General features: G+C 65.6%; 6 protein-coding genes across 6 annotated transcripts; 3 read left to right on the top strand and 3 right to left on the bottom strand.

Moving 5' to 3' along the window:
• Positions 1-210: 210 nt before the first annotated feature.
• On the bottom strand, positions 211-4,886 carry JCM10292_007247 (uncharacterized protein; the record flags this gene model as incomplete). Its single annotated transcript, XM_076652593.1, has 5 exons — positions 211-417; positions 494-1,366; positions 1,452-1,669; positions 1,732-3,365; positions 3,421-4,886. 5 exons carry the CDS (start codon positions 4,884-4,886, stop codon positions 211-213), a joined length of 4,398 nt encoding a protein of 1,465 aa, XP_076501848.1.
• A 333-nt stretch (positions 4,887-5,219) lies between these two features.
• Positions 5,220-9,022, bottom strand: SYF1 (mRNA splicing protein SYF1; the record flags this gene model as incomplete). The annotated part of the gene is made up of 10 exons (XM_076652592.1): positions 5,220-5,519; positions 5,618-5,689; positions 5,799-6,002; positions 6,084-6,269; positions 6,333-6,419; positions 6,526-6,726; positions 6,817-6,898; positions 7,001-7,242; positions 7,308-8,357; positions 8,414-9,022. 10 exons carry the CDS (start codon positions 9,020-9,022, stop codon positions 5,220-5,222), a joined length of 3,033 nt encoding a protein of 1,010 aa, XP_076501847.1.
• Positions 9,023-9,285: 263 nt separating this feature from the next.
• Positions 9,286-14,618, top strand: JCM10292_007245 (uncharacterized protein; the record flags this gene model as incomplete). The annotated part of the gene is made up of 10 exons (XM_076652591.1): positions 9,286-9,310; positions 9,664-10,272; positions 10,335-10,574; positions 10,635-10,842; positions 10,906-11,524; positions 11,608-11,685; positions 11,760-11,938; positions 12,737-13,434; positions 13,490-14,424; positions 14,484-14,618. 10 exons carry the CDS (start codon positions 9,286-9,288, stop codon positions 14,616-14,618), a joined length of 3,726 nt encoding a protein of 1,241 aa, XP_076501846.1.
• A 447-nt stretch (positions 14,619-15,065) lies between these two features.
• JCM10292_007244 (uncharacterized protein) lies at positions 15,066-18,372 on the top strand (the record flags this gene model as incomplete). The annotated part of the gene is made up of 8 exons (XM_076652590.1): positions 15,066-15,192; positions 15,520-15,702; positions 15,763-16,494; positions 16,552-17,070; positions 17,156-17,705; positions 17,766-17,841; positions 17,909-18,296; positions 18,362-18,372. The coding sequence occupies 8 exons, from the start codon at positions 15,066-15,068 to the stop codon at positions 18,370-18,372; spliced, it is 2,586 nt and encodes an 861-aa protein (XP_076501845.1).
• A 1,172-nt stretch (positions 18,373-19,544) lies between these two features.
• On the top strand, positions 19,545-20,391 carry JCM10292_007243 (uncharacterized protein; the record flags this gene model as incomplete). Its single annotated transcript, XM_076652589.1, has 2 exons — positions 19,545-20,011; positions 20,070-20,391. The coding sequence occupies 2 exons, from the start codon at positions 19,545-19,547 to the stop codon at positions 20,389-20,391; spliced, it is 789 nt and encodes a 262-aa protein (XP_076501844.1).
• A 637-nt stretch (positions 20,392-21,028) lies between these two features.
• Positions 21,029-27,061, bottom strand: JCM10292_007242 (uncharacterized protein; the record flags this gene model as incomplete). Its single annotated transcript, XM_076652588.1, has 6 exons — positions 21,029-21,235; positions 21,298-22,150; positions 22,213-24,175; positions 24,239-25,968; positions 26,034-26,503; positions 26,576-27,061. Coding segments are annotated over 6 exons (5,709 nt in total), but the record flags the coding sequence as incomplete, so codon positions are not given.

The raw sequence follows: 27,061 nt of genomic DNA, 5'->3' as shown, positions 1-27,061 counted from the left end.
TGTTTTTTTAGTTGCAAGTGCGAGGTACCGAGAGACGCGAAACAGGCGGGCGAGAGAGAGCGGTGTATGATGCAGGGCGGAGCGGGTATAGGACGGAAGAGTAGGCTGCAGGATCGGAAAGACGGGCGAGAGGACCATGGCGAGACAAGGGGATTGACAAGCGACCTTCCACCTACCTCTGCGCGACCTCCAATGCGGCGATATACGCGCTCAGCGGCGGAACGCCTCGACGCCGGGACCCTCGGGCCCGGACTGGACGAAGAGGCTGAGCCGCGCGTGCGCGTACTGCTGCACGAGGCGGACCTCGCCTGCGCCCGCCTGATCATGCAGAGCCATGAGGCTGCGGCCGCGCGAGACGAGGTTCTCAATGACATTGGTGAGGATGCGAGGGATGAGGGCGAGGAGCTCGGGCGGTTGCTGCGCGAGGAAAGGGCGCGTGAGCGTGCGCTCTCAAAGTGGTAGAGACAGCGATTGATGTGGGTCATGTGCGTACCTTGCCATCGCACGCAGCGATCGCTTTGCGTAGCCAAAGAAGCTGTTTCTTCCCCTCGTCATCAAGCGGCGTCTCCTTCCCGGCGATGACCTGCGAAAGGCGGAACGCGAGCGAGAGGACCACCGCCATTGTAATCTTCGGCGACGCAGGCGGAGCAGGAAAGACGGCGTCGAGGCGCGAGAGCGGCGAAGAGTTGATGAGGTGCACGAGCGCCGTGAACTCGGGCTCGTGCCGCGGCTGCATCGCCTCGGTGAAGAGCTCTTCGTAGCGCTCTGGAGGGGTCGGCGCACGAGGGATAGGCGGCAGGGCATACGAGGAGGGCGACGGCTCGTGGGGATTGCCGGAGGACGGGGCGTACTCGCGACGGAGAGGGTGGAGAGGCGATGCAGGGAGCAGCGGACCACGCGGTGGCGCTCGGGTGGACAGGGAAAGCGGCTGCGAGACGTGACGTTGCGCGGGCGGTCTCGTCTGCTGCGGCACGGTCGCAGGCGGCTGCTGCAGTGCTCGCGGCGACGCGACAGCGGGCGGTGTGCGGGGCGTCGCAAGGAGCAGCGAGTGCATCTTTTCAACCATCGCCTTGAGAGTCGACACCTCTTCGCGCAGGTTGGCCACCTCGTCCTCAAGAATGGCGACCGAGCCGCTCTGCTCTTGCACGATCTCCTTGCGCACGTCGACCATTTCCTGCCGGATGTTCTTGATCACGCCTTCAACGGCAGCGCCGATCTGCTTGTCGACGAGCGGGACGACCGACTTGACTAGCGCAGTCGTCAGGCTCCGTTCGAGCGGGGGGGCGATGGTCGTCGCAATCGAGTGCGAGAGGGAGAAGGCGATGCGGGGCTGGCTGAGCTGCTGCTCCATCTCGCGTGGGAGGATCTGGAGACCGAACATGGACAAGGTCAGCCACGGCGTGCCAGAGAAAAGGCTCTAACGAGACAGCAGGTCTGACTAGCAGACGCACCTGCCTGATCGCCTCCTCCACTCCCCTGCCCATCTCCTTCCGCACCGCTTGCTCGACCGTCTGCGCGACCTGCGAGGACATGTGCTGCTGTACTCCCGATTTCACGGCACGCTCGATGTCCTCGGCGAGCGATTGCTGCACAAGCGCGACTAGCGCTTCGTCGTGCGCTGCCGCCGCAGGCGCACCGGCGCTCGAGGTCGGATCCGCTTGCGAAGCAGCTGCGTAGTCATTCTGTAATCAGTGAGCGTCCTCCTTATCTGACAGGGAAGGGCAGGCGCACTGTGCTTCTCGAGCTCCCGCGAGACGGCCTTTCCAATCTTGCCCGGCAGCACCGCCTCGATCCTCCTCAGCTCCTTGAGCAGCGCCGAGTCGCTTGACTGTGGGCCGTCGAGGCCCGTCTCGATGCTACCGCCGACCGAAGCAGGCGGGGACGACCCGCCCTTGACCGCCGCGGTCGAGAGCGCAGGCGAAGCTGCCCCCGTGGCCGAAGACGCGGCAGCAGCCTTGCTCGCCTTCATGCTGCGGATCGCAGCATTGACGACTGGGCCGGCGAGCTTGATCCCTTCGCTCGCGGAGAGGGTCGAGGGCGTCACCTCAGGCGATGCGAGCGCGACGGGCGTCAAAGCGCCGCCGAGCCCGTTCGACAGGTCGCCGAGCGGCGGCTCGTCGATCGAGGGCTGCGCGTTTTCGAGCACAACCGAGTCAACGTGTGGGAGGACCGGCGCGAGCGGGGCTGGCGACGGGTCGAAGCGGAAATCGGCGAGGCTCGATGCGACGCGCAGGCTGATCTCGTCCGTTTCGGGCTCGTCGACGACGACCTCGACCTCGCTCGAGACGTAGATGCTCCCTTCGAGGCTCATGCGCCGGCCGGCCGCAAGTGCCGCAGCGAACGCATCCTTGGCATCACCGTCGCCGTCGTCCTCGTCTTCATCGACGTCGCTCAGGTCCGGCACGGGCTGGCCTCCACCGCTGGCGGCAGTGCTGATTCTGTAGTCGAAACCGGCTGCGCGGTCTCGCTCAGCAGCAGGCGTGTAGACCCTGGGGCGCTCCGCAGCGAGTGCGACGTGATGCACGCCGCCGGGGTGAACGACGAGCGCGCCGTACTGCAGCTTGCTCGCGGCGCGGACACCAGCGGGGAGGGCCGACTCGGCGGTCGTGGCGGACGCCTCGGCCGAAGGGAGCGAGTCGAGCGAGAACGAGAGGATGGGCGAGGGTGTCGGGTGCTCGAGGACATGATCGACACGGAGAAGCGTCGGGCGGGTGCCATTGAGCGGGGCGGATGCGAGCAGACGGAGATGCGCTGCGTCGATCGTGTAGGGAGGCGAATTTGGCGGAGACGTGAAGGTGAGACGGAAGGCATAGAGCGAGCCGCGGAGGGAATTCGACACAACGAGACTCTGGCTCTCGCGGTGGTAGGCAACCTGACCCCATAACCCGTTGACGTCGCTAGCCGCCGTAAAGTCAATAACGGCAGGCTTCAGCTGCTCGACGCTGACCTCGCGCGCAAGCGGCAAGAGCGTGATGTGCGTGCCGCCGCGCGACGAGATGGCGATGGCGGCGCAAGGCGATTCCTCGTCGGCCGCACTGAGAAAAGTGATTTCGTCCGCTGTCGCGCCTGCAGGAAGAGACGGCATTTCGCCGGAGAGGCTGAGGGCAAGGTCATCCGTCGCGTAGACGCTGTACTGGCCGTCGGAGGACAGGACGGCGAAGGCGGTTCCGTCGTGCGAGAAGGCAACGTCGGCGATGTCGCCCTCAAAATTGAGCTCGGAACGCCTTCCAGCATCGGTGGGCTGGAACAACACGATCTTGCGGCGTTGGACGGCCGCGAGCGTGTTGGAATCAGCACGCGGGCTGAAGCGCACGAGCGAGAACGTGTCGCCGGCTGCTGGCGGGAGGCCGAACGTGCCAATCGGGCTGCAAGGAACCATCAGCGAGCTTTCCCGAGCGAAGGTCAAGATCGGTCGCTTACCTAGCCTCTGCCTCGCTCGCAAACCCGTCCTGCACATCCCACACCGCGACCGCTCCTGCGCCGTTCACGCACGCAATGCTCCTTCTGCCCTCCTTGGTCGCGTAAGGCGCGACCTGGACGTCTCGCACCTCGCCGTCCTTCTTCCCGCCCTTGAGGAGCACGGTCGCGCCGCTCTCGCGGTCAATGACCCTGACGCGGCCCTTCGCGCGCGTGGCGTAGACGATCCCGCGCTCCCAGATTGCGGCGGTGCGTCGCGCACCGAGGAACGCGGGCGGGATCGAGAGAAGCGTGATGGGCGTCACCTGCGGCAGCGTCGGCGCGAGCGAGTCGAGGTGCGGTTCGGTGAGCAGGATCGAGAGGTGCTGCGGCGCGTCGGGCGGGTGGGCCGAGCGGGGGAGACGGATGCCGGAGGGAGCCCAGGATGGCGCGGCAGAGGGCGAGGGAGACAGGTACTGCGCGGCGAGATACGAGGTCGGGAGGGTTGTTGAAGAGGTCGGGCCTGACGCGACCTGCGCGAGCGCGACAGGCGCGTTCAAGGTCTGCAGAAGCGACGGAGAGCCGGGTTCCGACGTGTCGCTGCTGCTCGTGACAGACAGCGCCGGGCGTGCGGTCGACGGCGTGCGGATGTGCGCTGGGACGGATGAGAGGGGCGAGCGTGCCGCAACGGGACTGGCGCGGCGCTCGTCCTGTCGCAGCTTCTCGAGCGCCTCGAAGGGCGAGGCGAACGAGAAGTTGGGCCCCTTCGTCGTCGGCACGGGGTTCGAGTCGTCCGAAATCGACGGGGGAGACAGAGCCGCTCCATTGCTCGCGACAGACGCGATTGACGGAGCGTCACCCTCGTGTAAGCCGTTCTGTGCGCCTCCGACTACACCAGAACGCGGCGCATTGGGTGGTCCGGGCGACTTGGCAGGCGTCCCGGCGCCCATCAAGAGCCCGAGGAGTTCGCGGGCCGTTCCCCCGGGCGGACTGGCGGGGCTGAATTGGCCGCGCTCACCCGGCGTCGTCCCCCTGGTCGTCTCGGCGGGCGCCGGCTGGCTCTGGCTGTGCGCTGCGCGAGGAGCGACGCTCGAGCCGTGAAGGAGCGAGAGGAGCGAGGCCGAGTTGCCGCGCGAGGGCACGGGCGGCGACGCAGGTTGCGGCGTTGCACTGCTGAGATCCAGAAAGCTCTGCTGCGCGGCCTGCTGCGCCCCAGGAGGCGGCTGCGACGCGGCAGGACACGAGTGGGGCGGGTTGCCCGAGAGGAGGCGCACGAGGTCGGGTGCAGCGGGGGCGGGCGCAGGCGTGTGCGGCGCAGTCTGGTACAGCGACGGAGACAAGCTGCTCGCACTCGGCGCACGCGCAGGCGGCGCCGGACCCCCCGTAGCCCCGCCGTGACCGGGAGGAGGAGGCGCGCCCGCTCCGTCCGGAAGCGACGGTGCAGGGCGCGTGCCCCGCAGAATCGACAGCAGCTCGTCTGCGCTGCTCATCGCCGTGCGCCCCGCTGCGAGCCGAAGCGACAGGGACGACGACAAGCCGCGACGATCTTCTTGCTCTCGCGGATAAGGCGTCCCTTCGTCTCGGAAGAAAGCGTACGGGCCATTGTAGAAGCGCGAGCTGACCACGACAACCGTTCTCATGTCCACAAAACCTCGGAACGCGGCGAGTACCGAGCGAGGTTGGCGCCGCGTCTTTCCTGCTTCCGCGTCGAGCGGCATCTCGCTCGCTCCGTCACCCAGCCCGTATAAGATCGTACAACACGCTCAGTACGTATGTTTGGAGCGTCTACTGCCCCTCTTTTTCCGCCGTCACGCCACTCGTCCTCAGTCATCGTCGTCGTCGTCGACGGCAATCTCGTCGGCGTTCTCCTGCGCCGGCTCGTCCTGCCGTGCGGCGCCCGCCTGCCCACCGACCATCTCGCCATTGCTGGCGGCAACGAACCCGCGCACGGCCGTGCCGGCGCCCGTTGCGCGGTCGAGCGCCGCCATCGGGTCGACGTCGTCGCCGCCCTGGACCGCCTCGCGCGCCGCTTGCCCGCCCTTCTGCATCTGCGCGAGCTTGGCGCTGAGGTAGGACGACTCGGTGTTGAATGCGGCCTGGACGGCGCGCTTGATGCGGAGGTACTGTTCGGAGAGCGGACATGCGTGAGCTGGCTCGCAACACGGCAACGTCTACTCATAGACACGCGCCAATGCGCTGACAGGAAGCGGAAATGACGTACCTCGCGGAAGGTGTCCTCCGAGCCCGTCTCGATCTCGAAGGCGTTCCACTGCGCCCAGAAGTCCGGGTTCGTCTGCGCAGGAGAAGACGCGCAAGTCAGCGACAAACTCCACTAGCACCCGGACGCCCTCGCAGCATAGCTGCAGAGCGTCTGAGCGAGAAAGAATTGGCCTCGGACGCACCCTCGGGTCGCAGAACTGGCTCGCGTGCGCGTACACGGCCCGCGCGCGGTCGATCTCGCCGAGCTTGCGCTCGAGCGCGGCAAAGCGGAGGCACATCTCTGCCGTCTGTGCGTCCGGCAGCTGCTCGATCGCACGCTCGTAGATCGGGCGCGTCGCGGGAAGGCCGAACGAGGACGTCGCGCGGGCGATGTAGTAGGTGAAGATCTGCCGGTGATCGCAGTGTGGATCAGCTTCGCGTCACATTGCTGACAGCGAGCGCTGAAGGAGAAAGAGCGGTCGACGCACCTCCATGCGGTCCTTGGGCTCGACCGCCCTTGTCGCGCGGTCGTACACGGCCATGGCACGCTTGGCAAGCCCATGCTCCTCCTCAAGCTGGCCGTACAGCAGGAAAATCGGCTTGCAGTACTTGGGCGGGCACGTCTCGAGTGCCTGCTCAAACAGGTCGCGCGCGCGCTCGAGCTTGGAGCCACCCTGTGTACCCACGACTCGGGATCAGATCGGTTGGAAAGGCGAGCGAAAAAAGCGCGGACGTACGTAGCGCTTGACAAACTTGCTCAGGTAGGCGTTCCAGATCTCAAAGGCGATCGGGTACGTGAAGAGGTCGACACCGCGCTCGTAGACCTGCGAGACGCGTTAGAGTCAGCGGCTACCTTCGGCAAAATTCAGGTCAGTCATCTTGCCGCAAGCGGCAAAACGACGTTTGGCCAGGTGCGATAGGCCGACGCACCTTGAAGCTCTCCTCCCAGTACTCGTTCTCCTCGAGGAAGTTGGCATAGTTGATGACGACCTGAGCGTTGGCGATCTTGAGCTCAAAGATCTTGTCGTACGCGCTCTTGGTCGTCTCGACTGTCCCGATCGACTCTTCGAGGTCGACGAAGAAGGACCACAGCTTGAGCGACTTGAAGAGGCGCTGCTGCGGGGCGAGACTCTGCAGAAGGGGCGGTATCAGCATCGGCATTCCGTAGGACATGAGTCGCTGAGATCGCGAGCCGTTCGAGATTCGAAGGGTGAAGCGCACCTCGTCGTGGAAAGAGATGTTGCGCCAGTTCTTCGGGATGGCGGTCGCGCGCTGCATCACCTTGATCGCCTCGTCGTAGTTTCTGTTCAATGCGGTACGAGTTAGTCCGTCGAGAACAAAGTAGATGTCCTGAAGGTGCGAGCTGCGGCACGCTAAGACGGCGTCCGAGAGCGATGCAACTCACTCGTTGCGCACTTCCATCTCTGCCCACTCGCACCACACCTCGGCAAGCTCGTCGACGCGGCGGAACGACACCTTGGTCGCCTTCTCGAAGATCTTGCGCGCATTAGGCACATCGCGCTCGCCCTCCTGCGCGACGCCGCCCTGCTCGTAGAACTTGGCAAAGTGGACCCAAAGGAGGTTGTACGGCCCGACCGACTTGCGTGGGTTGATCGTCTTGGTCGCGAGCGTGTAAGTTTCGGCGACCTGTGCAATGCCAAGGGTGGGTCAGTTCGGCTCGTAGGGGTGTCGGCGGCAAGCAGGCCACTCACCTGTTCATCGTCCGTGCCATACAGCGCGACCCGCTTCTCCCACTCCTGGACGTCGTTCGGGTTCCGTCGGAGCAGCACCTCGTTGACAAGGAACGGCCTGCGGTCCATGAGCTCCTCAAAGCTCTTCATGCGCTCATCCAGCTCGGCTTCGTCGTCCTTCTTGTCCTCGTCGTCCTCGTCCGCATCCGCAACCGCCTCCATGAGCCCCGAGATGTAGCTCTCCTCGAACTCGGCGTACGAGTCGAACACCTGCGTAAAGTCGCGCAGCGTGACGACGGCGCCGAGCGCCTCCTCGAACGTCTCGCGCGCGAGGCCGAACTCGCCCCGCTTGATCCAGTACGTCGCGAGGCCGGTCCACAGCCTGCCGGCCTGGTCCGGGTACTGCTCGAGGCCGTGCGAGCGCACGAGGCCATCGACGTCTAGGTGCGCAAGCGAGGTTGGGTCGAGGACTGAGGGATCGAGGTCGGGCAGCTCGGGTGCAGCCGGCTTCTTCTTGGCCGCGCCAGCCGCACCGTCGTCGCCGTTGGCCTCTGCAGCAGCCGCCTCGGCCGCAAGCTTGGCCTTGTCGTGCGCGGTTCGCAGCGCCCTCGACTCGTCGGCCTCGATGCCAACCTCCTCCGGGTACTTCTCGCATACCTCGAGCCAGTCGACGAGGATCTGGTACGCGCTCTTGACCTCGCCGGCGGCACCGGTCGGATGCTTGTACTCGCCCTTCTGAACCTGGCGGGCGAGCGAGAGGAGGCGCTTCGCCGCTTCGAGCGGGCGTGGCGGGTCGAGCGCGAGCAGGATCGAGTGGATGTAGAACGACGTCGGAGACGGGTCGCGAGAGAGGTACCGCCGCCAGACGTGGACGATAGTTTCGGGAGCGGGGTTGGCGGGAGAGGATGGCGAGGCCCACGAGAGGTGGAGGTGCCAGACGCGCTCGTGAAGGGACGGAGGGAGGGTGCGGATAGCGCGGTCGAAGGTGCGGCGGGCATGGGTGTGCGACAGGGCGGCGGGGCAGGAAGGGTGGACGAAGAGAGTGAGGTACGAGAGCCACAATCGGGGCATCTGCGTGCAAGAATTGGGTCAGCCTGACTTCACCGCGCCCTGTGACAGAGGCGTACCTGAGGGAGCCACATCAGGGCGCGCTCGTACGTCGCAGCAAGCGAGCGCCATTCCTCGAATCCGAGAACACCGTCGAGAGCGCCCTCCCACTCTGCCTCGTAGTCGCGCTCGCCTTCCTCAATCTCGTCGACCTCGCCCTTGCCCGCCTCGAGCCACTCGAGCATGGTGCGTCCGACGCCGTCCTCGCCGCGGCGCTTGCGCGGAGCGCCCAGCTTGAGCGGCTTGTTGGACTTGCCGAGGACGAAGGCAGCGCGGGCGGCGAGGTAGTCGCGCCAGAGCGAGTAGCTGCGCGGGTGGTGCTGCAGTGCGCGCTCGTAGACGTCCACGAGGCGCTGAAGCGCGACACGGCCCTGCTCCGTCGAGAGACGGTCGCCGAGGAGGATGCGCTCGACGCCGCTTGCCTGGCCGCGAGAGTCGCGCAGAGCAGCGTCGACCTCATCGTGGATGGTGCGGATGTACGCCTGCCACCGCTCGAGGCTGTCCGGGTTGCGGAGGAGGTCGTGCTCCGTCGAGAGATGTTCGGGGCGAAGCAGCGTCGGGTGCGACACGAACGTCGGCGTAGGCACCGTCAGCGGCAGCAGCGCCGCGAGCTCGCTGTACGCGACCATCCCTGCGAGCTCCTGGCGAGAGGCGCAGCGAAGTGGGAGAGCGAGGAGGGGCCGAATACAAGTGTGCGGCGAATACAACCTGGAATACAAACGCGAATACAAAGTCTCATTGGCTTCTCCGCCTCTCGCTGCCGCCCTTCCTCCGCGCTGTACCCATCGAGGAACGTGCAAGTGCGAGGCAACGTGCAGTGTGTGAGGCTACAGCCGAGCGCAGGCCCCTTCAATGCTGTCCACGACTCGCTCTCCTCCTCACCGGCACGACCATGCGCAAGGTCGTGTACGCTGCGCGTGACTGCAGACGCTGCAGCCGACGTTGGACCCGTGCGCAAAGGGCTGCATCATGATCACTGCCCGCTTTCGGCAGCACTACGCGACACGAGTCGCTCCTTGCCGTTTCGAGAGGTCTGGAGTTTCGCAGGACGACCCCGCGTTCCCATGCTCTTCTGCCGACTCTTGCGTCTCTGCCGCTTGCTTGACTGTCTCCACACGCTTCTGCTTGTCGTGACTGCCTGATAGGAGCCTCACGGATGGCGAGCTGGCTCCTGTCGCGCATGCGACGAGGTGAGCCCTTTCCCTGACCGTATCGCCGCCGCCGGTTCGCTACAAGCGTACGGACACTCATCGTCTCTGACGCTCTGCAGAGCCGGCGCCGTACCTTCCGCTCGCGACGAGCCAGTCGCAGGCCTCGACGCCCTTCCTGTACGACTGCGAACCGCCCTCGCGCTTCACCTCGCCGGCCATCGCAAGTCTTGGCCGCTTTGCGGACGATGAGGGCGAAGAGGAGAAGCCCTACGTGAACAGGCTGCAGGAGGTGCCACCGTGGTCGCCTGATCCGACGGCTACAAAGGACGATCCAGCTGCTCCACGAGCGCCCGACCCCATTCTCATCCGGCGACTCCGTCGCGTCCTCGCCCTCCTTCTCACCGTCGTGCTGCTTGCTGGCACCTTTACCATCTCGACGACCGAGCTGCTCAAGCACACCAAGTCAGCAGTCGATGCCGGCTGGTACCGCTTCGCTTCTTCCTCCGCTCTTTCTGCCGCCGTCGTCTCGACCACTCGGACCTCTCCTGCTCCAGCCGAGCCAGCTTCGGTCGCTTTTGCGCCGGCCTGCAACGCCTCGACGTGGTCGTCGGGGCGTTGGGTTGCGCGTGAGCCGCCCTTTTCGCCGAACGCCAGCGTGTGGACCGTTTCACCTTCGCTTGGTCGTGGGCGCCGAGGCGGGTGTGCGCAGTCGTGGTATCGCAGTGACTGTGAGTAGCGTCCGCTCTTCCTCGTGCCATTGCTGATTTCGAGCTAACTTTGATCCGCTCAGGGTACCTGGGTCTCGTCGCACCCGATGCTGCAGCCAACTCGGGCGGGTCGGACGCGGAGTGGCCGATGAGTGCATACCGCCGGCGTGCGGCCGACTGGGTGTGGGAGACAGGCAGCGAGACGTGCCGAAATGAGGTCGAGGCGCCGTGGGAACGACTGGTCGAGGGCGAGGATGACGAGGAGGGCATCGTCAACTTGCTGCAGGACCTGATCGATCGAGGAGGATGGCTTATCGCTGGCGGTGCGTTCTCAGCTTCGTCACGACTCGGTCGCGGAACTAATCTTCTCCGACGGCGGGTAGACTCGCTCTCGGAACAGCACTTCTACTCGCTCAGCTGCATCCTCTTCCCGCATGTCCGCGCCGTCTGGCCCTTCCCGGTCATGAGCATGGGTCAGATCAAGGAGGAACACCTCGTACTGGATGCGGAGGGCCCGCTTGTACAGAGCGGACTGCTGCGCGTGCCGGAGGATTGGGACTTCGATGGTCGTCCCCTTGTTTCCTTCCTCCGGTACGTGCTACATGCAGGACTGGATGACGTGAAAAAGGCTGATCACCTAGACGTGCGTAACAGGACCGACCACGGCTTCTCAGCCACCGAGTTGCTCGACCTCTACAGCTCGCTCGTTTCGTCAGCCAACGATACCTCCGCCATCGCCCGCTACCCGGCACTGCTTTCCCTCGCTGTGCCGTTGCCCAACCTCCTGACTTCCACCGAGACCTACTCTCCCTCGATCGACTACCTTCTCTCGCTCTTCCTCCACCCGAGCGCCCACCGCAACATCACGACGCCTCTCGTCCCCTCGTACGCGCCGAGCACCGTCTCACGCGACGCCTGGACGACCGAGCAGCGCACGACCCGCTCGGCAGAGTATCGGGCCCTCATCTTCTCCACTGGGCAGCACTTCTCGACACGGCATTTCGCCCTCCCCGCCGAGGCGACTGCTCCGAGCGGCGGGAACGCTCAGCTCGAGCTCTTCGAGTATGTGCTGCGGTCGTGGGCGGAGCGCGTCCAGACCGCGCTGGGCGAGCTGGGAGAGGAAGAGCGGCGGGGCAAGGAGGTCATCGTGCGCGCGACAAGCAACGGGCACGACGCTTGCAAGGAGTCGAGCGCGCCGGTGGAGGAAGTCGACGCGGAACGCAGCACGTGGTACAACTGGCGAGACGCGGCGCGGACGAACGACATCGCGAAGGTGCGGAACCCGCCTGTCTCGACCGCCATTCGCCGGTCCTCGTAGAGCGAAGTGACGACTGACTCGCTTGGGTGTTCTCACAGGGCGTTCTCGCTGGTGCTGCACATCCGCAGATCAGTTTTACTGACATCAGCCGTCCCGCTGCGCTCCGCCCGGATGCGGTAAGTGTTTTCCGGTATCTTCGTCTTGCCCTCTTGCCCCTATGTCGCTGAACCGTAACGCTTTCCATCCACAGCACACCAACCAGGACTGCCTGCACAACGCCGTCGGGACAGGTGTCATCGAAGGCTGGACCCGGTTTCTTGCCTACTGGCTGCACGAGCGCGCACTGTGGTTCGACGGGCAGAACGAGGACAAGAGCAGCAGCGCGGCAACGTGGTGGGAATGGCTGTCGAGGGGAAAGGGAGCGGATTGGTGAGGTCGAATGAGGGGCCGGAGTCGCGAGTGCGCATGTCGTGTGTTTATCCTACCCTTGCATCGTACCCCCATTTCTTCCGCTGTTGTGTACACTCACGCTGTCGGCATCTGCATCGCATACTGGATCACTCTGGTCCCGTGTCGCTTTGGCAAGACAGCGGGAGTCGCTTTCGCGTGAAGCCCAGCGTCTCGTCCTCGAGTGCCGCCCTACCGGCTGCCACCTTTCTGTTTGTCTCGAAGCTATTCCGCTGAAAGTCCTTCCGTACTGTGGTCGCACCCGGACGAAAGCATGTCAAGCGTCACGTGCAGGAAAACCGCGAAGTCGCTGCGCTGACATCTGGAGAACCGCGCGTTTCTGCCATCACGCAGCAGCTGAGGCGCGTGAGCAGCCTGTGCCGCGTGTAGGATGTCGACTTGGCTGCGATCCCGTCGCAGTACGTCCCGTTCATCCGGCCTGGACTGCGCTCTCCGTTTCATCATGTCACGCCGTTCGACGCGCGTCCACATTGCGGTCGCTAGGCCTATCTAGCCTACAAAGCCGCCCGAGACGCTCACACGCCTTGATGGCACCCTCGCAGGCTCATCCGTCACGTACATACCGCTCGCCGCGACACCGCCGCTCTCGACACCTGGAGGGTCGCCTCGCTCTCAGGCTTCGGCCTTGCCCGCAGATCCTGCAGACCGAAGCGACGGCGAGAGGTACAGTAGACGCGCTCCCGACCAGCCCATATTCTCCTTTCGCCGACCAAGCGTGGCCGAGTTCTCCTCCTCGGACTTTCGCTCTTCGACATTCAGCCTACGCAATCACCGCCGCCTGATCGCCGTTTTCGTCTGCGCCGCCGTCCTCCTCACAGCTGTCTCCATCTCCCCGCCCGAAGCCGTCGAGACGGCGCGACAAGCCGCGCAGTCGCGCTTGTCGACGCTGGCCAACTCCGCTCAAGCACACCTTCCCTTCGTTCCTACCTTCTCCTCCTCCTCCTCGGCATCCGCACAATGGCAGCCGACTTGTTCTGCGAGCAACTGGTCGGCCGGACGCTGGGTCTCGCGCAACCTCGCCCTCTCGCCCAACGCGAGCATCTGGGACGTCTCGCCCACGCTCGGGACGGGCGGGCATTGCGCGCAAGATTTCATACGCGTACACTGGTACCTCGGAACGGTCCCACCAGAAGAGGCCGAGGCGGCAGCTACGGCGGCGGAGGCAGCGGCGCGGCGGACGCGCGAGCGGAGGGCGCCCGAAGAATCGGTCGAGGAGGCGCCCGTCAACGTCGTGGCTAGCGAGCTCGTCGATGCGGAGCGGCCGGACGAGTCTACATGGGCGCCGAGCGACTACCGTATGCGCGCGGGGAATTGGCGATGGGAGCCTGAGAGCGAGGCGTGCAGGACTGGCGTGGAGGACTTGTGGGAGGCGCGGGCAGAGGGCGAAGCGGTCGACGAGGGGACCGTCCAGCTCTTGCAGGATCTGGTCGATCGGGGAGGATGGCTCATTGTCGGCGGTGCGTCCGATTCCGTGCGAAGCAAGACGACGACCTCATGTCGCATGACCTGCAGACTCGCTCTCGGAGGAACACTTCTTCTCGCTCAGCTGCATGCTGTTCCCGCATGTCAAGGGCAACTGGCCATACCCTTTCATGACGCGCAACGAGTGGCAGTTCAAGGAGGAACACCTGCTGCTCGACGCCTCGAGCCCGCTCATTCACTCGGGGCGACTGCGAGTCCCCAAGCAGTGGGACTATGAGGGCAGCCCGCTCATCTCGCACGTCCGCTCCGACCATGGCTTTGACGCCGAGGAGATCCTCCGAATGTACACTACCGTCACCTCGCCATCCCGCCCCGCCGCCTTCTCTACACTGTATCCCACCCTCACCTCGCTCGTCCCGCACGACGAGCCTCTCCAGCTCTTTAGCCCATCGAGCATTCCCTTGTCTGCCAACCTCGAGTACATCCACTCGCTATTCCTGCGCCCGTCGGCTCCGCGCAACATCACCAGTCCTCTCGGCACGGCCTACGCGTCCAACACGACGTGGCCGTCGGTGCTCGAGAACGCTGCGCGCGTGACGCGCTCGGCGCACTACCGCGCGTTGATTTTCTCGACCGGCCCGCACTTCAGCGCGCGGCAGTTCGACTTCAACCTCGGCGCGTCGGGCGCCGAGCGCGCCGCCGAACTCATCGACGTCGTCCCGACCGAGTTCTTCGAGCTCGTCATGCGCTCGTGGCTCGACCGGACGCGCGCGGCGCTCGACTCGGCGAGCGAGGCGGAGCGCGCGGGCAAGGAGGTGCTCCTCCGCCCGACCAACGTCGGGCACGATTTCTGCCACGACACGGCGGGGCCGGACGAGGAGGAGGACCGGAGCAAGAGCACGAGCTTCTACTGGAACCAGCTGTGGGACATGAGCGCCGCGGCCGAGCGGTTCGTGCGCGAGATGGCGCACCCGCAAATCCACTTTGTCGACACGAACCGCCCGACGGCGCTGCGGCCGGACGGCGTGCGTTCCTCCTTCCTCAGTTCGTCCTCGTGCAGGGGCTGACGCTCGCGAGCCCGCAGCATACGAACTACGACTGCCTGCATCTCGCAATCGGGACGGGCGTGATAGAGAGCTGGACGCGCTACTTCGCCTACTGGCTGCACGAGCGCGGGGAGTGGCTCGACCAGCAGGCGCAGCACGGGTCGTGGTGGTAGACGATGGTCGCATGTATCGCTCGACTCTGTATGTCAGCAGTCTTGCGTTACGTCCCAGCAAGAGGGGAAGGCGCGCGAGCAAGTCGTGCGGGCTTCACCGTTGCGGGCCGCCGATGGCGCTCTTATACGCGGAATCGCTCGAGTGAGCAGAGATGATTTGGAACGCATCCGGCAGTTGGCCAGCGTAGCGACAGACAGTATCTATCCGAGACGAAGACGAAAGAAAGCGTGAACAAGGCAGCGGGCGCGGGTCCAGAGGATCGGTCAGACGTAGCCGCTAGGCTATTATGTCGTCGCTAAAGTCGCACACAGCTCAGCCGGTGAAGGCCGGAAGTCCGGACAGCGACGAGGCGCGGGAGAGACGCGAACGGTTTGCGAGCTGTTTCCCTCGCAACCGCGTCTTTTGCGCCCAGCTCGAGCCCCGCCGAGTGGCACAGCTTGAGCAGGATGGCGCCGGGCACGCCCAAACCGCAGAAGGAAGACTCGAAGCGCTTCCAGCTGCCAACCCGCTCGATCCACGGCGCCCTCATTGCCGGCGTCCTCGCGCTCGCAGTGTTCCGCTTCTTCATCCAGGGTACGTGCAGAACTGCAGGCTACTCCGCGGGCGCGTGACTTGGGCGCAACAGGCGGCGAGAAGAGGCGGGACGCTTATGTGGGGTCCGCTGGATGTCGAGGTGATCGCGGCAGCGTGGCCCTCTGACGGACCAGCGCATCGGTCTCACGCTTAATACAGGGCGTGATCTGAGGCTCGAGCTCGCACACGCCCGCTCGTGCGGTGCTGACGACGCGAGGGCATTTCGAACCTTGGTTCACCTCGACGCGACATCGCTCGACCAGCTCACAGCTCGCGCGGGAAGTTCAAGACCGTGCTGACTAATTCAATCCCGCCCATGCATCGCAGACGCAGGCGACCGGCATCACTGCAAAGCGCTGCTCAACGACGGGCGATGGCTCGACGACAAGCACACGAGCTGGCAGCCTGACGGGTGCATGCTGCATCCTTACAAGGCCAAGGAGGTCACCCAGTGTCTCGAGGGCAAGAGTGTCGTCTTCATCGGCGACTCGACCGTTCGCCAGGTCTTCTGTCAGTTCCCTTCCCGGCGCTCGTTCCGCTGCACAAGCGCTAATGGCTTCTTTCGCGCAGACGCGACCGTCAAGCACATTGACAAGGACGTCGACACCAAAGCCGAGAAGCACTCGGACCGCACCCTGACCGCCGGCGGCGTCCACTTCAACTTCTACTGGGACCCTTTCCTCAACGGCACCCATGCACAGCAGCTCTTCGATGGACGGCTCGGGTCCGCGACTAGCGACGGCATGCCCACACTCGCCGTCGTCGGCAGCGGCATCTGGTACCTCCGTCACACCGAGTCGGGCGGGATTCAGACCTGGGATCGACAGATGGAGCGCCTTTTCCAGGCGGTCAAGCCGTCCCTCCCGCCCATCGCCGACGAAGTCATCCTGTTACCCGTCGAAAACGCGATTGAGTCGCGTCTGTCGGCCGAGCGCGCCGCAACGGTGCACGGCGAGGACATCCAGAAGATGAACGATCGCATCCGCACTCGTCTCATTGCTGCAGACTCGGAGGGACCTGCACCCGGGGCGTCGGGCGGCGGGCTTGCCGTCCCGCGCGCGTTCAACAAGATCATCGACGGACTCGACGACGAGACGGTCGACGGGCTGCACTTTTCCGACACGATCAGCAAGGTGCAGGCGAGCATCCTGCTCAACTTGCGCTGCAACGACGCGCTGCCCAAGAAGTTCCCGTTCGACAAGACGTGCTGCTTCCAGTACCCGACGCCGAACTGGGTTCAGATTGCCCTTCTCGTCGTCCTGCTCATGTACGGCCCGCTTGGCTTGTACTTCCACACCCAGCGTGAGTCTCGCCGCATTCACGCTGTTCTCTCCTCGCTAACGAGCTCGCGTCTCGCAGCCTCGACCCAGCCGGGCGTGTTCCGCTTCATCCCCGAGCAGAAGTACCTCATGCCCTTCACCGTCTTCGGCTTCTCGGTCGCCTTCCTCTTCGTCGCCGACCGGACCAACCTCTTCCTCAAGGAGAACAAGCAGTACGACCCGATCGCCTTCACCGTCATGTGCCTTGCCGCACTCGCAGCGGGCGTCGTTACGCTCAAACCGCCCGAGAAGGACCTCGGGTTCCTCAATCGCGAGCAGACGGACGAGTGGAAGGGATGGATGCAGATCGCCATCCTCATCTACCACTACGTCGGCGCGTCCAAGATCTCGGGCATCTACAACCCGATCCGCGTTCTCGTCGCCGCGTACCTCTTCATGAGCGGGTACGGCCACTTGAGCTTTTTCCTCAAGAAGGCCGACTTTGGGTTCGCGCGCGTCGCCAACATCATGATCCGCCTCAACCTCCTTACGGTCGTCCTCGCCTACCTCATGGACACCGACTACCTGAGCTACTACTTCTCGCCGCTCGTCACGATCTGTGCGTCGCCAGCGGATCGACTTGAGCCTGCCAAGGTGCTATGTGCTGACATATTACGGCTCTGCTACTCGTGCGGCTACTGCAGGGTTCGGCATCATCTGGGTCACGCTGTGGCTCGGGCACAAGCACAACGACAAGCCGGCGTTCCTCCTGAGCAAGCTTGTCGTCGCCGCCGCGCTCACAGCCGTCTTCTTTGAGATCCCGGGCCCGCTCGAAAAGACGTTCGAGCTGATCAACACGGTCTTTGCGACCAACTGGAACGCCGGCGAGTGGCGCTTCCGCCAGACGCTCGACATGTGGATCGTCTGGGTCGGCATGCTCACCGCCTACGCCTTCATCAAGATCAAGGAGTACCGCGTCCCGGACGACCCGCGCTGGCCGCAGTGGGTCCAGTGGACGACGATCGCCTCGGGCCTGACCATGGCCGGCTATTTCGTCTTTGAGCTAACGCGCGAGAGCAAATTCGTCTACAACGCGTACCACCCTTATGTCTCGATCCTCCCCGTCCTCGCGTGGTGTGTCCTGCGCAACGCAACGCCGTGGCTCCGGTCGACGAGCTCCAAGTTCTTCATCTTTTTCGGACAATGCTCGCTCGAGACGTTCATCCTCCAGTTCCACCTCTTCATCGCGGGAGAGTGCGTGTAGACCCGCTTTGGCACTTGCAGAGACGTACTGACCCGCTTGACTCCCCGCAGCACTCGTGGTATCATCATGATGATCCCGGGCGGCGCGTGGTTGCGCCCGATCAACTTCATCATCACCTCCCTCATCGTGCGTGCCTTGCCTCCCTCCCTCCTCCGGCGCCTTCGTCCCGCCGCTCACGCTTCATCTCCCACAGTTCGTCTTCGTGTCGAACCAGGTCGCGATCGCGACGGGCGTCCTCACGGCCATGATCTGCTACGTCCCCAAGCCGCCCTCCTCCTCCGGCGCGCGCCTCCCCACCGCCTCGCGCGACGCGATCCCCTCGGTCCCTCCCTCCGCGACCGTCGCAAGCTCGCACCCGGCTTCCGGCGAGTACGTCGCACTGTCGACCGTCGGCGACGGGCCGTCCGAGAACGGGCAGTCGCACCCGGGCGGCGCCGCCGCCGACGGGCTCGCGAGCCTCGATGCGGCGCACGCGCGGGGCGAGAACGGCGCGCTGCACAAGGTAGCAAGGGTGCTTGCGACGGATCTAAGGATTCGGTTTGTCGCCATCTTTGTCGGTCTGTGGGTGCTCAACGTCGTTTGTGCGCACCTGCTCTCGCTTTCATCACGAATGGATTCGCTCAGCTGACCACCCACGTCTGCGCAGACCCGGCATGAGGAGGTTTTGGCCCAGGAGGGGAGGAAGTGACGAGAGGGGGAGGGGAGAAGGAGATCCAACCATTTCATTCCATCACCTGCATCGCTCTTTCCGTTCTATTCCCATCTGTTCTTGTTCTGCTGTCTTTGGATCTTTCATGAGCCCCGTGCATGCGAATAGAGCTTTCTGCATGCTTGCTTCTGCAGCTTGTGAGAGTCGTTGCCTTTTCGACCGAGGCGGTCGCAGTTACGAAGATGATTTTGCGTGCTTCGAGGGGCTTCCGACTCGCGACTGTCTCCTCCTTGACTCTGCCAAGGGGGAGGAGAGAGCGCTACAGGCCGGCCGAACGAGAGACGGCTGCATGGGCGCCCCCGTCGTCTTGCGCGAATGCTCGGTCCCTCCTACGCTTTCATCGCCTCCAGCCGCCTTGCGCTGTCGACGAGCCTGCCGCACGTCATTTGCAGAGTCTCTCACAGCTCGCATCACCAGCAGAGCAGGGCATCGTGGCCTTCCGCTCTCCTACTGCCGACCTGCTCGACCCTAGTGCGGCTCTCGTGTCCGCCGCAGCATCCAGCCTCTCGCTAGCTTGCAAGTGTGCTCGTAAGCTTGTCGCCGCTGAACGCAAACGCGCTCGAGCCGTTCTCCTCTTTGTCCCGCCCCTCGCCTTCTCGCCCTTCGCCCAGTGCGACCTTGTTGTGATCGCCCGGCAGCGCAGCGCACGCGGGCAGCCCCTCTTTCAGCCGTGTCATTCAGGCTGAAGTGCCGAAGGGCGCTCGCAGTGGCGTTGACGTGGCAGTCCCGGGATCGAATATCGAACGCTTGACGTTGCAACGAGCGCTCTACCGAACGCTTCGAGTCTGCGAAAGGTCCTCAGTCCCAGCCTCTGCGCCAGACGCTGGAGCTCGCTGAAGTCCTGGGCAGTCACGAGTGAACTGGGCCGAGGCTTTGCTGGCGACGATCGGAGAGTCGAGGGTCCATTCCTGCGGCGTTCTCGGCGGCTTTGTGCCTTCCTCCGCGCGCTTCTTCCGCCTCCGGCCTCGCGCAGTACTGCCACAGACACTTGGTGCGCATCGACCGGATCACATCCGCTGGCGCTCGGGCACGCCCGCTGACCTCGCGCTCCCCCAGAATCCGCCCGCGCTGCTCCGCCTCCGCGTGTCGCGCCGTCCCCGCTTTCTCTTCTCTTCCCGCCATGGCCGACGTTCTGCTCTACGGGCTGGCCTACGTCGTCACCGACGTCTCGCAGAAGATCGCCAACCTCCGGAGTCCCATCGTCCCCATCTCGGTCGATTCGTTTGCCAACGCCCCACCTCCGCTCCCCGTCCATCTCGCACGCACCGACGAGCTCCAGTTTCTCCCGCCCATCGTCACCGAGCACAGTCTCGCGCTCGCTCATCACTCGTGGGCGACCCGCCACGCCGCCATCTGGCTCAAGCTGTGCGCCCTCAACGATGCGCGCGCAAAGAACCTCATCGGGTGCTGGGCGGGCCTCACGCAGGGCGAGGTCGGGCGCGAGAACATCCGCCAGGCGCGCCAGGCCGTCGACGAGGCCGCGTGGGTCGAGGAGCGCCTTAAGCAGGCGCTCGACTGGTGCGACGAGCGCAAGGTCCGCAAGATGAAGCTGGTCAAGCTGGTCCGGTACCGCAAGGGCCGCCGCAGGTCCGTCTCTTGCACTCGATTGCGATCAAGCGAGACGTGCTGACGAGCTCCCCTGCAGCGCCATCACGCGCCCGACGCATACCGATGTCCCCCCGACCCTGCTCGATCTTCCCTTCCCGATCCCGCTCGCACCGCCTTCGAACCGCATGGCGCCCTTCATTCCGCGCCCGCCGCCGCTCGAGCGCGAGACGCAGGCGGAGGCCGAGGAGCGCAACCGCCCGCCGACCTACACGCGCGAGGCGGACGCGACGAACGGCGAGTCGACGCTCGAGGGCGGCTTCCTCAGCGGCGAGGTCGACGTGCAGGAGTACGAGGCGGCGCTCATGGAGGACGACGACATCCTGCGCGCGCTCCAGACCCACCACCCGCGCATGAGTTAGTGCGACGGTCGCCGACTCAGTGCGATGGTCTCGTGGACACTTTCCCTCTGCTTCTCCTTCTTCCGCCTTTTCTCCTTCTTGGGTACCTGTTTTCTCGTCCTCTCCACTTTCTGGGGCCCCGTTGTCATCTCGTCTCTCGTCCTCTCTCTTCCGGGCTCTAGGTTAAGGACGGCCGGCCCTTCCTTGTCATCGTTCAGGTTCTCTTCCCACACTCTTTGGTATCGCAGTACCCTGTAACACGTCGTGCACTGTCCCTACTGATCTGCTGACTGGAGAAGAGCTCTCGCAGCCACCGGAAGCCACCGTCGGATGCCGAACCTCGCCAAGTCTTGCTCCCTCTCTCGTCCTCGGCACAACCCACGCAGGAGAAAGAGGCGACGTGGGGTGATGAATTCCTGCCAGCGACACACGGATGTACACAGACTGCGAAGAAAAAGAAAGGGTAAACGAGAGCAGAGGGAGAGGTTCAAGTACAAACGAAAGACGCCGAGGGGAGAAGGAGGGAGGGAGGGTGTATAGCTTGCAAGTGGCGAGGGTGATGAGGGTGATAGCACAATGTGATGGAGACAGGGGAATTGCGGGGACGAAGGAGATTTAGGGGTATGCTTGCTTTTTGTGCACGCGAGGGCATCAACGTCTAAGCCGCGGTCGGGACACGAGGAGGGCCGCTGGCGAGGCGGCCGAGGTGCGAGGCGAGAGCCTGCGCGCCCTGGTCCTCCGACGGGAGCTGACCGAGCGCGTGCTCGATCTTGGCGCCGTGCGTCTGGAGGAGGCGGCTGAGGAGGTAGGTAACGCCGAAGGGCGTCGGCCTCGCCGCAGCGGAGCGCTCGATGGTGACGCGGAGCTGGAGGTGGAAACGCAGTGTGAGCAGCCGCGCGAGAGAAGCGAGAGGAGGAAAGCACGCACAATCGCCTCGCGAGCAGCATCGTCTTCGGCCTCGCCAAAGAGGGTCGTAAGGGCGGCGGCGAACCAGGCCGTGTGCGACGAGACGGCACGAAGGCCGTTGACCGCCGCGCAGACGAGGAAGTAGCGCAGCTCGGGGTCGGCCTTGTGCACGAGCTCGGCGAAGAGCAAGTAGCTCTCGCTCTCGGCGTTAAAGCCGCTCTGGCCGCGCGCCTTCTGCTGCTGCAGCGCGGTGACGCAGAGGTGCGTCACGAGCGCGTTGACGAGCGGCTGGCTGACCTCCTCGGGCTGGCCCTGCGCGGGAGCGCGCTTGAGGCGCGAGAGGACCATGTCCGGGAAGGACGCCGGCTCCTTCGCCGCGAGGTACTGCTCGAGCACGATCGAGACGCCCGAGACCTTGAGCGCCGCGGCGTAGTCGACGAGCGACGGCGGCGTGCGCTGCGCGCCGGGGAGGGTCTCGAGGTCGAGGCCGGGCGTGAGCGGGTCGGGGAGGCTGTCGCCGCTCGCGAAGGACGAGAGCACGAGGTTCGTGAGCTGCACGGCCTGCGGCGGGATGACATCGACGAGCGCGCCGGCCGCCTGCGCGAGGAAGTCCGGGTGGTCGTGGAGGAGGACCAGGAGGATGCGGACCGTGCCGACGTAGAGAAGGCGGATCGGCGCCGACAGCTGGCCGCGGAGGAGATGCGGGCGCAGGAAGCGCAGGAGGCTGACGAGCTGGCGGAGGAAGGCCGAGTAGCCGTCGCGCTTCTCAGGGTCGGCGAGGAGCTTGGGCGCGAGGAGGCGGTGCGACATGAGCGCGACCCAGCTGAACGAGAAGCCGGGGAAGTGGACCGGCTGGAGGGTGTTCAACGAGTGGCTGCATGGATCGAGAGGGGATCAGCGAAGTCACGAGGAGATGAAGGCGGTGGTGGACCGCACCTGAGCGCGACCAGGATCTGGTGGTACGCGGGGCCGAGGTGGCTCTCGATGCCGGCGAGGTTGCTGAGGAGCGACGAGAAGAAGCGGAAGAACGGCTTGGTCTGGAAGTGCGGGCCGAGCTCCTCGTGCGAGTTGGCGAGGACGAGCACGACGATCGAGAGCACCTTGGTCATGTAGTGCACCTTGGCCTTGTCGTTGTTGGCGCCCGTCGGGTCGGCGTGGTACTTGATCATGAACGTGATGAGGCGTGCGAACGCGTCGACGGGCTGGAAGATGCCCGTCGCCGGGGTGCCGCCCGCGGCCTTGTTCTTGATGTACGAGTCGATGCTGACCTCGGCGCACACGCGGAAGAAGAGCGACGAGATCTCCTCGCCCTTGAGGATGCCCTGCTTCTGAAGCTGCACGACGAAGTCGACGAACGACTTCTCGACGTTGTACGACTGCTGGAAGAGCCGGACCCACTCGGCGAAGCAGTAGGTCAACTGCTCGCGCACGCCCGGCTCGTCGGCCGACGTGAGCTTGCCCGGCGAGAGGCCGCGCACGTTGATCGAACCGCGCGTCTGCACGTCCTGGAGGACAGTGCGCGCTGCGTCGGTCGCCTTGCCGGCGCGGACAGCCTGGTTGAGCGCCTCAAACGTGTTCGAGAATTGCTCGCGCGTCGCGACGGGCGGGACCTCGCCGAGGCACGCCGCGAGGAGGTTGGCGGCAAAGTCGACGACCGACGCGCGGAACTCGCGGACGACGAACTTGGCGAGCTGAAGGTCGAGCTCGGCGACGGCGATGAAGCGCGCCTGGAGGAGCGCGACGGTGACGGGCACGTTGAACTTGCGCTCGTCCTCGGCGTAGATGAGCCAGAGCGAGACCTCCTTGGCGACCTTGGGCGAGATGGCGCAGAGGCGATCGAGGAGGAAGACGTGCGCATCGCGCGCGAGCGTCGTCTCGCTGCGGTAGAGCAGCTGGACGACCTTCTGCGAGCAGACGAGCGCCGTCTCGTCGGGCGAGGTCGAGCTCGCGGCTAGGACGGGGATCTGCTGCACGATGCGGCGGAGGTCGCTCTCCTGGGCGACGCCGCCGAACGACGGCGACGACTCGGCGGCGAGCGCCTTGTCGAGCTCGGCGACGAGCGCCGAGAACTTCTCGACGACCTGGGCCGGCGAGAGGAGGCTCGGCTCGGCGCCGCCCGAGGCAGCAGCCGCAGCCGCGGCGGCGGCAGCGATCTGCGGCGTGAGCGTTGCAGCGGCCATCGCAGGCGAGTCGGCGTAGAGGGCGCCGTTGCGGCCATCGATGGCAGCGCCAACAGGCGGGACTGTGCGGAGGCGTGCAAAGTCCTCGTAGACCTGGAGCTGCTGCGGCGAGAGACCGCCGAGCTTGAGGCGCAGCGGGTCGGGAAGCATGCCCGAGTAGTGCGACGCGGCCATGGCCGCCGTGTCCCAGAACGCCTCGCGCGAGCGCTCGCGGTGAGCGCGGCGTGAGAGGTACGCCGGCGATAGGCCCTCGTCGACCTCCATGACGGCCTTCTCCATGGCAACCTTCTCGACGACGCTGCACGCGAGGTCGAGGTTCTCGGCGACGATGACGAGGATCGCCTGCTCGGGAAGCGACTCGTCGGTGAACCCGTTCTGGAGGAGGAGCGTCCGGGCGTGCGTGACCATGCTGAGGCGAAGCGGCTCCTTGCACGTGACGAGTGCGAGCGAGCCGGCGAGGTTCTGCACCATGAGGTGCGCCGCCGTCGCCATCTTGCTCTCGTCGCCCTCCATCGCGAAGTCCTTCATCGTGAGCTCGCGCGTCGAGATGCCCGCGATCGTGACCGAGCGCTCGACGACAGGCGCGATGATCTCGCGGACGGCGCGGTCGATGGCGAGGCAGATGAGCCGCTTGAGCGCGGGGTTGGTCGCGAACATCGGAAGCTGCGCGTTGAAGACGACGAGCGACGGCAGGTTCTGGAGCGCCGCCGAGACGGTGTCTGCACGGGCAACAACCGCGTCAGTACGAGCGCCAGACAGCGAAATGAACGGGAAAGACGCACCCTGCAACGAGAGCGAGTAGCCGGGCTGGTTCGCGCCGAGCATGGGCGGCAGGCGGCCGACGTCGCCGGGCGCGCCCGCAGCGGGCAGGGCGTGGTGTGCCGGGCCGCCGAAGCCAGCGCGGAGGCCGTGCTCGTCGACGTCGTGCGCGCCGCCCGCCGGGCCGAGGAGGGCGCCGCCCTGCTGCTGCTGCTGGTGCTGCTGCTGCTGCGCGGCGAGATTGGCGAGCGCGAGCTCGACCGAGGTCGAGGGCGCGCCGGCGGCGCCTCCTTGCGCGGCGGCTTGCGCGGCAGCCTGCGCGGCGGCCTGCGCGGCGAGCTCCTTGGGGCGGTTGCGGAGGATCTCGGTCGGCTCGACGTCCTTGAGGTCGACGTCGAGGCTCTTGCACAGGACCTCGATCTCGAACTTGAGGTTGAGCTTGAGCTCGGCGTACTGGTACAGCTCGACGAGGAGGCGGAGGATGGCCATGAGCCAGGGGTTGGGCGGACGGAACACGCGCGACTTGGCGCATTGCTCGAGGACCTTGCAGACGAAGGGGATCGCGACGATGAGGCGGTTCGAGTCGTAGCCCTCGATGAGGAGCTGCTTGAACGCGATGTTGGACTGCTTGATCGGCTTGTCCTTGGCGAGCGTGAGACCGCCGAGCCACGAGCCGAGGTTCTTGAGGAGCGTCCGCTCGGTCGACGACTGGACCGTCTTGTCCGAGTTGAGGAGCGTCGCGAGCTTGACGAACGTCTCGTACAGGACACGCTTGACGAGCTGCGGCATCTTGAGCGCCTCGAGGAACTGCTGGTAGAGCTGGTGGTTGTTGGGCTCGATCGACACGCGCTGCGCGACGAGGTAGTGCGCGAACCACGCAAAGTGGAGCGGCTCGATGCGGCCCGCCATGTCCTTGACCTTGGAGTCGAAGTTGGTTGGCGCAAGGTTGTTGACGATGAACAGGATCTTGTCCGACGTCTGCTCGTCGGGCGCCTCGGGGTCGCCCGTCTCCTCCTCGACGTGAATCGCCGTGAACGCGAGGCGCTCGGGCTCCTGCGGCGCCTGCTGCTGCTGCTGCTGCTGCTGCGAGAGCGCGCCGCCCGCACCCGAGAGGTCGCCGAGCTCGGCGCCGCCAGGGACCGAGCCGTTGTCGCGCTGCGCGAGCGCCTGGCGCGCCGTCGCGGCGATGTCCGGGTGGAGCTGCGCGACGTGCGGGATTGAGAGGATCGAGTGCGCGAGCTGCGGCCACTCGCCTAGGCGGCCCTGGAAGCGCGCGAGCGACTGGATGCCGAAGCGGAACCAGTTCGACTCGGGCGGGTTGCGCAGGGCGTCGAGGACGTAGCGCACGGCGATGCCGAGCGGGACAAAGTCGATCAGGTGGTACTGGATGAGGTCGCCGAACAGGCACGCCGTGAGCGAAAGCTCGTTGGCCGGGTACGTGTTGAAGAAGCGGTGCTCGTCGAAGAGGCCGTGGAGGAAGCACGCGAAAAACTCGTGGTCGTGCTGGTTGTCCGACTCCTTGGCCTGCCGCAGCGCCGCGACGACCTTGTCGACCGCGATCTCCTGCTCGTACATGCGCTTGTACAGCGCGTCGCACTCGGCCTCGATCTCGGGCGAGAAGGCCGTGACGGCCATGCCCGGCTCCGAGTCGGTGTTCTTGGGCGAGAAGTTCATGAGGCGCGGGTGGAGCTGGAGGCACTGTGTGCGGACCTCCTTGAAGAGCTCGACGTCGTTGCCCGAGAACAGCTCGTGGCTGCGTGTGCGAGACCAGGTCAGCGGTCGAGCGGAAGCAAGGAGGGAAAGCGGGAAAGGACGGACTGGGCACGGAGAACGCGCATGAAGATGGCGATCGTCGCCGCATTGAGCGCAAGCGTCGTCGGCTCGGGCGGGTGGTCGAGCTCCTGACGCCTCAGCTCGTGCTGGACCTTGTGCCCGACGAACTCGAGCGTGGCGCGCACGAGCTGGGCGCCGTGCTGCGCAAACTGGCTCGAGAGCCACTTGTCGAGGTTGAGGTACTCGCGGCGGCTCGCGAGCGCGGCGAGGTCGAGCGCGAGGACGAAGGGTCGCAGCTCGAGGACCTGGTCGAGCGCCTTGAGGTCCTGCGCGATGTCGACGATGCGCGTGACGTTCATCTCGGACTCGGCGTAGAAGTCGCGCAGGGCGGCAAAGAGGAACTGGCGGTCGACCTGGTACAGCCGGAGGAAGACGAGCTGGTGCGCCGGGTGGCCGGCGAGGAAGGTCGACAGGAGGCGCGCGACGAGCTCGCCGTGCACCGCGTTCCACGGCTTCTGCAAATCGCATCCACGAGACGCAGTCAGCTAAAATTCAGAAGTACGCGAGAGAGGAACTGCACGACGCACCTCGATCTGCGTCAACGCGACGAGCACCAGCTCCGGGTTGGTCTTGCACCCGCGGTCGAGCAGCTCGTGCACCCTCGGCGCGAGCTCTCCCTGCTCGTTGGCCATGCGCACGAGCGTCTGCGCGAGCTCGAGCGCGTTCCACGCGCTCGCCTGCACCTGCGCCGCGAGCGCCTTGATCGTCGGGCCCGACGCCGCCGCGTCGTCGAGCGCGACGACGCGGTGCACGGTCGCGAGCGACGAGAGCGCGAGTGGCGGCTCGGGCGCCGCCGCGGCGGCGGCGGCGGCGCCTGCCGAGTCGAGCGGCGGCGCCGAAGCGAGGAAGACGAGGCGCTCGACGAGCGAGAACTGCAGGCCCGGGTTGGCCCACGGGGCCCACAGGCCCGAGATGGCGCTCGTGCCGCCCGGCGCCGAGACGAGCGCGTGCGGGTGCGGCGGGTTGGCGCGCGGGTCGTCCGGCGTGGGCTGCGGCGCGGGCGAGAGCTGGAG

Source organism: Rhodotorula paludigena (assembly GCF_050403205.1).
Source record: "Rhodotorula paludigena JCM10292 DNA, Rt_paludigena_JCM10292v1_ctg82, whole genome shotgun sequence".
NCBI lineage: Eukaryota > Fungi > Basidiomycota > Microbotryomycetes > Sporidiobolales > Sporidiobolaceae > Rhodotorula > Rhodotorula paludigena.
Note: the sequence above shows the minus strand (reverse complement) of the source record. Positions and strands in the feature narration are given on the sequence as shown.